General features: G+C 36.4%; 1 protein-coding gene across 49 annotated transcripts in view; it reads right to left on the bottom strand.

The window, feature by feature from the left end:
- Positions 1 to 13,777, bottom strand: part of ADAM32 (ADAM metallopeptidase domain 32) — a 237,553-nt gene that overhangs the window by 34,203 nt on the left and 189,573 nt on the right. For all 49 annotated transcript variants that reach the window (XR_011433231.1, XM_070252977.1, XM_070253004.1 and 46 more), the window contains 2 exons: positions 5,528 to 5,633; positions 4,037 to 4,214 (listed from right to left, as the gene is read on the bottom strand). Coding sequence is in view for 48 of the 49 variants with exons in the window: in XM_070252977.1 (XP_070109078.1) it covers positions 4,037 to 4,214; positions 5,528 to 5,633 (284 nt within the window). In the remaining variant the exon portion in view is untranslated. The remainder of the gene's footprint in view (positions 1 to 4,036; positions 4,215 to 5,527; positions 5,634 to 13,777) is intronic.

Raw genomic sequence — 13,777 nt, 5'->3', positions numbered from 1 at the left:
ACAGACTGAAAAATCAACAACTCTTCTAGGATCCATAAGAGAAGTGGAGACAGAGGGCAAACCAATGCCCCCCAAGATTGGAGAGACAGACATGCGAACACAAGCAGTCATGAGCAGAAACCACCTCAGGTATCTGGGCCAAGGTAGGAAAACTGGAACTGTAATTGACAAACTGCTGTAGGCTCAGTATGGACAATTCTGAGAGGTAAAAACTCCAGGGGGACCCAGTCATGGGAGACTCCCACAATTTTGTGAGATTTACCTCCAGGAGCTTGACTAGGTTCTCCTAGTAAATATCAGAGAAAAATGTCCTTGCTTTCTGGCAGGAGGAGGGGAAAAGGAACCATTTTGAAACAGTCAGAGCTCTCTGTTCTTCTTAACGAGGCTTGCCCTTAGGAGAAAAAAGTTAACCAGAGTCTATCCAGCTGGGGTTTTACCAACCTAACTGATCTGGGAGAAGTGAAATACCCAATTACAGTCAGCTCTAGCCTTCCGTGTAGGGAGAAGGGAAATATCCAATTCCAGCCCACCTCAGCCATCCTGTCCCACTTAAGGGAGCAGAAAAAAAACTGAGAAACACTTATAAAATTCACAGTCCAGAGGCATAGGCTCACTAAAAGACTAAGACCTAATCATAGGACTAAAGAATGCTTCCTCCACCCCTACATGTCACCACTATATTACTACAGGCCTGCTTGCAGTAGGTCTTTTACCTGGCACATCATGTCTGGTTAACAAGAAAAAAATGCAAGGTATACTAAAAGTAAAAAAAACACAATTTGAAGAAACAGAGCAAGCATCAGAACCAGACATGGCAGGGATATTGGAATTATCAGACTAGGAGTTTAAAACAACTATGATTAATATGCTAAGGGCTAATAGATGAAGTAGACAGAATGCAAGAACAGACGGGCTATGTAAGCAAAGCAATAGAAATCCTAAGAAAGAACCAAAAATAAATGACAGAGTGAAAAAAAATCACTGTATCAAAAATGAAGTATGCCTTTGATGGGCTTATTAGTACACTGGACACGGCTGAGGAAAGAATCTCTGAGCTAAAAGATATATTAATGGAATCCTCGAAAACCAAAAAGAAAAGAGAACAAAGACTTTAAAAAGTAGCAGAATATCTAAGGACTGTGGGACAACTATGAAAGGTATAACATAAAGTGTAATGGAAATACCAGGAAAAGAAAGAAAGGAACAGAAGAAATATTTGAAAGAATAATGACTGAGAATTACCTCAAATTAATGTCAGACACCAAAGCACAGATCCAGGAAGCTCAGAAAACAAGCAGAAGAATAAATGTCCAGAAAAACTACACCTAGGCATAACATGTTCAAATGACAGAAAAGTAAAGGATAAATCTTGAAAAAGCCAGAGTTAAGAAAAAAATATTCTACCTATAGAGGAACAAAGGTAAGAATTACATCCGCCTTCTCCTCAGAAACCACGCAGTCAGAATAGAGTGGAGTGCAATACGTAAACTGTTGACAGAAAAAACCACCAACCTAGAATTCTATATACTGAAAAATTATCCTTTAAAAGTGAAGGAGAACTGAAAACTTTCTCAGACAAACAACAAATGAGGGAGTTTTTTGCTAGCAGAGCTACCTTGCAAGACATGTTAAAAGAAGCTCTTTGAAGAGAAGGAAAATAATATAGGTCAAAAACTAATACAATGTACAACACCAAGAGTGAATGCTTATGTGAACTATTGTCTTTGTGTGATTCTGATGTGTCAATGTAGGTTTATCAGCTGTAACAAATGTACCATTTTGGTGAGGAATGTTGATAATGTGTGAGGTTATGCTTTCATGGCAGTAGGAAGTACAGGGTAAAGCTCTGTACCTTCCTCTCACTTTTGCTGTGAACCTAAAACTGCTCTAAAAAATACAGTCTTAAAAAATGATTCAGGACAGGAAAGTGGGAGATACAAATGAAACAAGACTGACATAAAAAAACATAAGCAAATAACTTTTTATTATAATTCCCTGAAATCTAACAAAACTATTCCTAAGAGCACAGTTAAGACAGTATCCTATATTCCTTGCACATATCAAAAGTTTGCATAGAATCAAAATCAATTCCATATAATCAGATATATACTGTTTTCATTAAACATGAGCTATTATTAGAGTCCCCTAATAAAGATAATAGAAATTTTTATTAAAATATACTACAGATATCTAACATTCTATTGTGGAATGTGTTAAACATCCAGATACAATCCTTTTAAGTTTAAAATATAATAATCCAAGGATTAAGGATATATTCCAACTCTATTATTTATAGCAATATCAACTTCCCTCAGATGCAATTTTCTTACATGAGTACATCAATATTTTCTAAAGCATTTGAGATTTGTTTCAAGGTTAAAATGAGACTATGTATATGAAAATTATTTTCTTTTAAACATTAAAGCACAGCACAACTCTCTTCAAAGAAGTGGCCTCATAAATCCCTTTCCAATCCAAATAACCCAACCCTTTAAAACTTCAACGTGTTGAGTCTTCTCATTAATTCTTGGCCATGATGGTGAGCCTAACAGCTCCTTTTGGAATGTAGTATCTATTGTCTGCCTATCTCAGTTAAAATTGAGATGAAGAGTCCTGTTACGTAAGAACACTACTGACATAAAATTGTCAAGAATGTTTCATCATATATGATTTACAGTATCCTTAAAAACCATCTGGTAAAATTTGTTCTCATACCTTCTCACTGAGAAGAACAATCCATGTTATAGAAAAGATTCTATTCTTACTAAATTGGTAACTAAGTAATATCAAATCATCTGTTGCCTGTTTCTGCCTTTCTTTTTTTTATGGGGGGGGTGAGGGAGATTTATCCTGAGCTAACATCTGTTGCCAATCTACCTCTCTTTTGTATGTGGGTCACCATCTCAGCATGGCTGACAAGTGGTGTAGGTCCACCCCCGGAATCCAAACCCTTGAACCTCAGGCCACCGAAGCAGAGCATGCCAAACTTAACCAGTAGGCCATGAGGTCGGGCCCTGTGTTTCACTTTTTAATTGTTTTGACTGCATGGCCTAAATGTATCTACTGAGCTCCTTGGCATATACCTCATTCAAGAAGGCATTTATGACTCCTGAGCATGAAGAGGAAGCCAGTATTAAGGAGACTATATACTTTACCTGCAATAAACTTCATTTAAACTCTAAAACCACTAAAAGTAGCTATCAATACGTACATTTCACTTACTAAATAACTTGTTCAAAATCATCTATCGAGTAAGTGGAAGAGTCAGAATTCAGATCTATGTGCATCTGTCTTTAAAGTCTACACTTTACACTATACTATAGTTCCTCATGAGCAAAGATCTGGTCAGGAATTAATGAGATTTTGAAGTGAATTTATTCCTTCTATGTTTTCTCCAGATTTGGGTCAGCCTCAGAGATAATGAATTATAATAACAATCGATAATAATGCCAAACCTATATTTGACTCTTACTATGTGCTGGGCATCATGTTAAGCACTTTATACTGCTATTTCATTTAATCTCTGCAATGACGCATAGAGTAAATGCTATTATTATCCCAACTTTACATACAGTTGCAGAATCTCAGATGGGTTAGGTCATTTGTGAAATGTCAAAAAATAAGAGGTGAAGATTTGAATCTAAGCAGCCTTATCTAAGTTGTACTCTTATCTACAGGGCCAAAAGACACATATATTAGTAGGTGGATTTCTTCTTTCTTCTCCAAAAAGAAAGCAAATTTCCATGTTATGGAGTATTTAACTACAGTGTATTCTGAATATCTCTCTCCTCCCCACTCAGCTCCAAAACACTTGGAGTTTCCTTGCTCACAACATCAAAATTCTGAAGGGGACCAAACATTTCCATTTCCTTCTTAATATCTGGAGACCAAGTGAAGCTTATTCATTTCCCCCTTATCCAAATATTTAAGGTTACATAGCACTAGAAATGAATTGAAATTTACAGTTAAATGAAAACATTTATTAAAGAAATGAATAAAGCTAGATTTTGAAAAAAATACATTTTGAATCATTTACCCTGCCATCATCACAAATAGCGCCACTATGGACCAACATTGGATCTGGATCATTCACTTGGAGGTCTAGAGTTATACATATAGTATTTCGTACAAAAGCATAAATCACAGCACCATTTTCTTGATAGTAAGGTTTTGTAGAAGGGTAGGTACAAATTAATTTTCCACATATAAGATTCCTACAAACATAATAAAATTATATGATTACTCTACATTGGGCATTTATTAGAAATACTTCAGATTTGCTTTCTTTGACAAAAGTAATAAAAATAAAAAATGGTTCTCCACTTACAGCAATGTATCTAGGGAAAATGTAAAACTTTAACACTAACATTTACAGTAAAATGTAAAAAGGTAGAAGCCATTGATATAAGCTCGTCTTTCAATGGTACTAATAGCCTCTTTTCTTTTTTTTTGGTTGAGGAAGATTCTCCCTGAGCTAACATCTGTTGCCAATTTCCTCTATTTTGTATGTAAGCCACAGTCACAGTGTGGCCACTGATAGATGAGTGGTTAGGTCCATGTCTGGGAACTGAACATGGGCTGCCAAAGTGGAGAGTGCCAACTTAATCACTAGCCACAGGGGCCAGCCCACTAATAGTCTTTTAGTCACTGTTCAGATTTATATACTTATTGTCAAATAATCAATTCACTCAAGTACTTTATATCCCTCTGAAGAGAGATAAAAAGATAAATAAGTTGTGACCCCTACCCTTAAAAACCTTAGAGTCTGCTACTAAGTGTGACGTAAATCCCATTAAAAGTGATACAAGTGAAATAAACAAATCCTTACAGAGATTTAAGATGAGGACACATTCTAACTTAGCAGTTAGGGAAAACTCCATCGAGAAGAAACCACCTGTGTCAAAGCTTACAAATCAGTAGGATTTCAACAGCCCGAGTAAGGTATTTCTCAACAAAAGTAGCAGCATAAGCAAATCAAGGAAGCATAAAACTACATGGTATGTTTACTAGTCTAAAAATTCCATGAGTACAAGGGCCATGAATGCTTTGCTAACTAGCATCTGGCCCAGTATCCAGCACATAATAGGTTCTTAATAAATGTTTGTGAAAATAAATTCATGTCCAAAATATCAAAGAGGTGGCTCTTCAGATGTAGGGGAAATTAAGTTTCATTTTATAGACACTGGGCAGTCTTCAGCTTGGGCAAGCATTTGAGTGAATGGGGATACTATTTTATTTTTGTAAAAAAATGAGTAGGTTCAGAGAGGAAAGGTGCAATGGGTATTACTAGTTTCAATCTTGGATTGAATTTAGGAGCCTAATGATCATTATATATAAATGTTTAAAAATTAAATGGAAATTTAAGCCTGTAGCACAAGAAAGATGTCAGGGCTATTTTGATTTGAGATTCACTCCCATACGTATGTGATAGTTGAAACCAGTAGAATGAATGCCATATATAGAGAAAAACTAAAAATAGAATCTTATAGAACAGAAAAAAAGTATCTTTAATATTTGCATAGCATACCTCCATCCACAGAATATATATCTGCCTGATTTCTTACCACAGTTCCCAAATCTATCATTATGATTTTGTATTTCTTCATAGCAGGCAAATGGAGCATTTCTTGAACCTGTCAAAATTAGAAATATATTTAGATTAAAACTCCTTTTCTTTTTCATCTTCCTCCATTTCCTCATACATTATATGTTTCCTTTGACTTTTTCTCTATCTAGTTGAAACATTTTCCTAGTGGAATTGCAAGAAAAGAGAAAGAATTAAAGTGAAAGGCAAAGCTTGTGGTTATTCCTCCTTTTGCTTCATTTTCAGTCATTTCCATCACAAAAGATATTATGAAGAGAGGGGAGAGTTATAGGAGTGTAAACCATGTGAGGGCTCTGTGAAAGGAGGCAATATAGACGTAATACAAGTAACTTATGCTTGTTTTCCTAGATTCTGAGTAGGAACTCATAAAAAGCCAGGACTATAACAAAATCTCATTGAAGAAAATTCATTGTATCTTCAGGAAGTCCCAAATGAAGGAATCAAGATTGCCAATGTATATATTTATCTATTTCTCCTTCATTACTATATTACGTTTTTACCACTGTGTAAAAAATTACCAAAACAAAATGTTTTCCATTTATGTCACAGTTTCTGCAGGTTAGAAGTCCAGCAAGCACAGGTGAACTCTCTGCACCAGGTCTCACTAGGCTGAAAAAGAGTTATTGGCTAGGACTGCATCTCATCTGAGGCTGGAGTCCTCTTCAGAGCTCATTGCTTGTTGGCATAATTGCATTTATTGCCGCCATAGCTCCATTTTCTTACTAACTATCTGCCAGGAGTTGCTCTTCTCTCCTAGGAACTCCCCTCAGGTCCTAGTCACATGGCCCTCTCACAACATACAACTCATTTCTTCCAAGCCAACAAGAGAATCATTCCAGTACCTCTCATCTTTAAAGGCTCACATGATTAGGTCAAGCCAAGTCAGAATGATCTCTCTTTCATTAATTCAAAGATGACTGATTATATACCTTAATTACATCTTCGAAATTCATTCATCTGTACTATATAATCTAATCACAGGAATGATATTCCATCATATATTCACTAGTTCTGTCCCAACTCAAAGGAAGGATCATCCAAGGCATGGAGAGGCATAGGGGCCATCCAGGAATCTTGCCTACCAATTACCTTCTCCAAAACAAACATCACTAAGCCTAAATGCCTCATCTATAGAAGCAGATAATAATATCTACCTCAATGGATTGTTATGAGAATTAACTAAGATGATGTTTATTTAGTCACTGTTAATTCCCACCTAATTCTCCTCCATTTTCTTTTAAGATCACGAGGGTTTTTCTGGTTTATCTGATTTACATTTTTCCCCACTAATATTTTCAATTATTTACTTTCTTCTTAATTCTCCCTCTTTCCACCATTTTTTAAACATTGTTCCATCAAAGGTGATTGTATAGATACCATGAGGACAGGCAATGCTGCTTGTGAGTATTCATGATGTTTAATCAGTTCAGTTGTGAATCTGCCATATCAGATTAGAAACGCCAATGCAGAGTTTGTTGAACACCAAGATATTATCCAGGGAAAGTCAGAAATTGGATAATTCACTCCAGTTTGGAGACATAATGCCTTTTAATAAAGACATCAAATCAACTAAGTGAAAAAAAATAACCTTTTCAAGAAATGATGATGGAACAATTGGACAAGCTTATACAGGGAAATGAATCACGTTCCTTATTTCACACCATACACAAAAATTAATTTAATTTAAAAGTTAAATCAAAATCTCTTAAAAAAAATAGGAAAATATGTGGATGACCTTGGAATAGGGAAATATTTCTTAGAATAACTATAAAAGAAAAAAAATTTGATAAGCGAAACTTCATTGAAATTTAATTTTCTCATCAAAAATCACCATAAAAAATGTGATGAGGGAAGCCTCATATTGGGAAAAAATGCTCGCTATATTTATATCTTAAAATGCACTTGAATACAGAATGTATAAATATATATAAATATATAAAGTTCACATATAAATCAATAATAAAGCGCACATATAAATCAATAAAAAGGCTAAAACCCAATTAAAAATAAGCAGAAATGTGGAAAAACACTGCATAAGGAAGATGTATATGTTATATATCATAAATATAGCACCAAATAACCACCAAATAATCTTCTTAGCTTCCTCAATATCACTTAGTCATGATAGAAATACAAATTAAAGCCATAATGAACTACTATTTCACATGTACATTTTTAAATGATTAAGATTGAAAAGACTGCAACATCAAATATCACCACGAATATGAAGCAACTGAAATTCTTATCTTGCTGATAGAGACAAAAATTAGTATAACAACTTTAGAAAGCAGTGTGCAGGTTTCTCATAAAATTAAACATACAGCTATTCTAAGACAGCAGTTCCACTCCTAAATCTTTACTCAGGAGAAACAAAAACATATATTTCCAAAAAGGCTTATATATGAAGATTCATAGCACCTTTATTTATGATGGAAAAAATAACTGAAAACAATCCAAATGTCCATAAACAGGAGAATGTGAAAACTATTTGTAGTATACTCCTACAATGAAATACTATTCATCTATATAAAGTTCAAGAACAGATACAATCAGTCTATGATAACAGGAAAGATAACAGTTGTTGCCTTAAGGAATTGACTGAAAAAGAGATACAAAAGAATTTACTGACCTGATGCAAAATCTCCACCTTTTAATTGGGGTAAGGATTACATGAATATGCGTACCTTTCAAACTCATCAAAATATAACTTTATGTAATTATATCCCAAGTTTTTAAAGTCCATGGTTAATGCTGCTAGTAGACACATGAAAACCATAAAGGTAAATCCATATCCGAATCATGTCTCTATTCTAGCGTGGGGAAACCGCTGCCCTCTACATACTGGGAAAGATCTAATGTCATCAAGCTGGCACAGAGGCTGGCTAGTCTGTCAGGGCATTGTGCTACATTAGAAGCTGAATTTTGGCCCACTGTTGTTGAGTGGTTGTTAACTTAGCAACAGAGTAGCCAGATCATGTAGGCAAGGGAAAATTCTCATTTTTTAACCCATTCATTGTCTCTATCCTTGTAGCCATGAATTCTTTGTACATGGACTCACTGTGAAGTTTCAAGGGTACCTGGAGAAAGAAGCTGATGGGCATCCACAGGACAGATCGTCTTGTTTATCTGGTTATTGAGAGTCTCCTCTATGTGGAATATCTTTTGGTAAGCTTTACATGCAACACAAATATCTTCACGCTCCATGCTCATTCTGAGAGCCACAACCACACACATCTTTTTTAGCCCTCCTTGTCATAAATTTTTCTTATTTTTCCAAGTCCTAATTAATTGCTCATCATTAGCCACTATCAAATATCAATATTGGCCTGTAGCTCTGGATATCTTTCTGGATGTCTCAGAGATGTCTCAGTGCAGCCATAGGTACACACTGAGAAAGGGTTAGCAATGAAGCAGGAGGTGGCACAGAAGTTAGATCTTCCTCATGATGTTTTGCACATCCATCTTCCTGGCTTGGTATATCATACAGCATTGTGTTCATGATGGACAGATCAAGTTTCATAATTTGGGGAAAAGTGAGATTGATTTTCCCTTCTTAGACATAATATACTTTCTCCAGGTTGGCACAGTCTCCACAATTCCATCATCACTCCTTGACACAGAGTTTGAGAATCAGATTCCTTTTATGATCATGCTTGCACTACTTGTTTTTTTTTTTACAATAAATATTTTTCACAACTCATGTCTCTATCTAAAATATTCTTACACCCTACTTCTTGCTAGAAGAAACCAACTCCCATCATAAAGACTCAAAAATGCCAGTTATTACCTTTCAGAACCTCCTTTGCAGCCAGATCATGGGCATGTGTCCCCATCATGGCCAGTGGGTCCTGAGGGAAAGTCTGCTAGTAACTTCTGGAAAAGATTGTTCTTTCTCATAAAAGAGATGAGTAGAACTATATAAGCCCCCTTTTCCTATCTTTGAATAAAGAAACTACCTAGCCACCATGAAAGTGAAAATCAAGAGAATAAGGAAGTCAGTCTGGAAACTCGACAATGATAGAACTCAGTGATCCAACTCTAAACGCACCTCTTGTCTTTTTCATTATGAGTGCAAAATAAATCCCTATTTTTTAATCCCCTTTTCTTCAGGTATTTTATTAACATGGACAAAAATATGCTAATTGAAACAATATTCAAGTCCTAACTATGAAGCAAGACACGTGCACCACTTGTAAAAGCAAACTACAGTAGTAAAAGATCCTTTCACTAGTCATTTATTCCACAAAATTTATTGAGCAACTATTTTGTGTGAGGCATTATTCTATGTGCTGGAGATTCAATAATGGACATAAGATTCAGAAGTTCCTGTTTAAATGTTAGTGAGACAGACAGACAATAAATAAACAAGTAAAATAAATGGTGAGTCATGCAATGGTAAGTGGCATGGAGAAAAATAAAACAGGAGAAGACAATTGAGAGTTCAAGGGAGAGGAGAGGGGATTATGCAAATAATTAAGGGAATTATTGGTCAAGAGAAACTTTATTGGTCAAGAGAAAATAAATTTAGAAACCAGGAGACTTAGCCAAAGATCAGAATCTACAAAAAAATATAGTCGACTAATTGATCAGCTTGAAAGCACTGAGCAAAAGTAGACACTAATTATCAATGGAATTTAGTAATGAGATGTCCAGTAGCTGGAAGAATGAGCAACATCTACAAATGAAGAGAGATAAAAAAAAGCAAGCACTAATTATTGATCATCTGCCAAGACATTATAGAAAGGCTATTAAGTTTTATATTGACAAACTAGATTAGACAAGGAATGCTATGGTTCGTACTCAGCATCAGTAACATCCACCCCAAGCTGAGATGTAATCTACTCTTACTTTTCACTGCACCTGCTTCCTCCATTTTTTATCTCAATTTACTTCCCAACTGCTCAATCCCATGTACTTTAGAATCCTGATTGATACATTATCATGCTGCTATCTCCCTTGACTGACTCTCCAACAGAGAACTTGCTTGGCTAAGATGATTAGTGACCAAGCCCCCATGAGCTCCAGAATGGAACATTTGCAGATGGGAGAAAAAGATGCCAGACTTTGGGACATCCTGCCAGATGAATGCACTGTGTTATTATGTCCAAAAAGTTATCTGCCAAAGCCAGCAAGACAATTTATCTTGCATAGTCTTCCTTGACTTAAAAGAATAATGTGTAGAGAGGCCGGCCTGTTGGAGCAGCAGCTAAGTTCCTGTGCTCTGCTTCTGCAGCCTGGTGTTTGCTGGTTTGGATCTAGGTGCAGACCTACGTACCACTTATCAAGCCATGCTGTGGCAGGCGCCCCACATATAAAGTGGAGGAAGATGGGCATAGATGTTAGCTCAGGTCTAATCTTCCTCAAAAGAAAAAGTGTAGAATAGTTAAGAATGTAAACTCTAATATCAGGGAGATCTAGTTGCTTTTTACTAGCTGTGTGATGTCAGGAAAATTATTTGACCTCTCTGATTTACAGTGAAATGAGGATCATAGAGCATACTTCATGGGGTTGTGAGAGATACAATTAAGTTGACCTATCACAAGCACCTCAACCTAAGCATGTATAAAACTGCACCTTTATTCTCTCCTACTCACACCCCAGTTTTCTTCCAGTAGAGGAATGGCATCATCATACACCTGTTTAAAAAATCATAAATTGGGAGTCATTCTTGACATTTCCCACTTGCTCAATCTCTTTATTTAACTAATCATCAACACTTATCAGTTTTTTCTAAACAGCTCTCAAATCTATCTTAGTTGAATTCAAGCTATAATCATCCATTGCCTGGAACACTGTAATATGTATAATATGGCACTCCCTACATCTTTATCATGCTATTTGTCTTTCTTTCAGCTCCTTGAAAACACCATGCTGGTTCTCACTTTAGAATCTTTTCACATGCTGCCCCTGTTGTCTGTGATACTCTTTCCTAGACCCATCACCAAAACAATTGTTGCTCTCTCACATCAAATCCCTCACATCAAATGCTGCTGACCCACTACACACACATTAGGTGGATTTTCTTATTATATAGTCACATTTACCACAGAAATCTCCTTTGTAGCGCTTATCACAGCTGTGTAAATGAATTATTGGGCAATTTTGGTAATTATCTACAAGTTTAATAATCTATTTAATAGTAATAACTAATACTATTAACTAATATATTAGCTAGTAATAATGCACTAAAATAGTTTAATAATTTACCTTTTTTCCACTAAAAGATCAGCTCTATTTAATAGAATATTTTTAAAATAAAAGTGAAAAAAATATCTACAGTCCATTGGCTGTCTGGACACATGTAAATACACACACTCACCTTCCCATACATACAAATCCTAAACTGGCTAGACTTAACACAGTGAAGCTATCCCATTTACAAGAATTAACATATTCACCTCTACCCAAAATCCAAATCATGCTCAACTACAGCAACGAATTTCAAACCCAAGAGCTCTGGATGATGTCCATTTCTCATCATGAGGTTTGGACATGGTTTTATCTTGATAGACTATCCCATTACACATGATGTAAAATAATCTTGGGGGACTAGGGGTAGCTCAATCTCTCTTAATAAAGCAGTATAAAAGTACTTCATGCTTTATAAACTGTTAGGTAACATTTGACCACAGCCTCAGCAACACTCTAAAGGCTTCAAAAAGTAATTCACTTTATACGCAAAATCCTTTTTAAAAGTCCAGCCTCAACGTGCAAATAGTTTGACTACTAAGTAACAACAGGTCATAGTTTAGCTAATTACTTTCATAATGCATAACAAAGACTGCTATTCCTCAAGCTAGAAATATTTCTCATTATCGTCCCAGTCAACCTCAAGATATGTAAAAGATCTGCCAATGATAACAACCCAATTTGAGGTATTTCTATACTAATCAAGTCAATTTGGTTGGAAGTGACAGAAACACAACATAAAGAGCTTAAGAAATAAAAGTAAATTAACTGACTCATCAGCAAAGAGCACAAAGTTCAGAGGTGAAGCTGGCCTTGACAATTGAAAATAATCAAGATCTTCTGTTTCTGTCTTTCATCTTTGCTTTTCTCTTCATTTTGGCTTCGTCACCCTTACTGTAGAATAACTTTTACACACAGACAATGGGCCAATTACCAAGATACATGCAAAAAAGCCTTTGCAATGTGGCTACAGTGTGAAGATAATATCTGAAGAAGGACTCTAACTTGTCTAGGATCACGTCACTCTCTGGAGCAAACACAGTATCCAGGTGGGGTATATAATACAATTGGCTCACTAATCTGGTGAGGAACTGGGATACCAAGTTTGACAGATCCCATTCAAAAATGTATGGTGAGAGGAGGCTGGGAGGATGGCAAAGTAGGAGGACTCTCAACTCACCTCCTCCCACAGACACAACAAATTTACAAGTACCCTTAGCAAATTACTCCTGAGAGAGAACTGAAAACAGGACAAAAGGAATCCCCACAACAAGGGACAGTGCTGACTGAGGTGGAAGTGGCAAAAAAAACCTTTATGTGAAGAAAAAAGCCACATTCTATCTGCAGCGATTCATGGCTGGGAACAATCTGAAGGTTCAGAGCTTTCCCTGGAGGAGCAGGGGATCTGAGCAGGAGAATTGTGCTGCAATAAGCAGCTTTTTAACTCTGCACAACCAAGACGAGTTTCATAACATCTGGCTTTGCTAGCTATTAACAACAATGGGGAATACCCCTAGAAAAACTATCAAACATAAGAGAAAAAAAGCCTGCTCTCAATGGGCACACACACAAATTCACCCACTTCAGAAAGCAACCTAAAATCACCAGAAAGAAACATGCACAGTCCTTTGATGAAAACAGACTCACTTAATAGGCTCTGTGTGCATCTCAGTAATGGAAGAAGCAGCTAGGATCACCTCTTCAGGGAGAGACATTCTTGGCAGCCATTATTGTGACCTACTAAAGGCATGTTGATATAGATGCCGGCAGATGTCACTGGCGTTCTTACCCTGGCCTTTTTGTGAGGGGTCTGCCCCACTCACTAGAGCCCAACTTAATCCAGTTTAGCCAGGGCAGGCAGCCCACCCTAGGCTCTGGCCCACCCAACAGCAAGCCCTTGGGCAATTTGTGGGCCTGCATAGACAGGGTATGTGTGACTTCTGCAGCAGGGTGAGTAGGTCCACCTCTGTTGGGAAGGGTGTG

Source organism: Equus caballus, chromosome 27 (genome assembly GCF_041296265.1).
Source record: "Equus caballus isolate H_3958 breed thoroughbred chromosome 27, TB-T2T, whole genome shotgun sequence".
NCBI classification, from domain to species: domain Eukaryota; kingdom Metazoa; phylum Chordata; class Mammalia; order Perissodactyla; family Equidae; genus Equus; species Equus caballus.
This window is presented reverse-complemented; position numbering and strand designations above follow the sequence as displayed.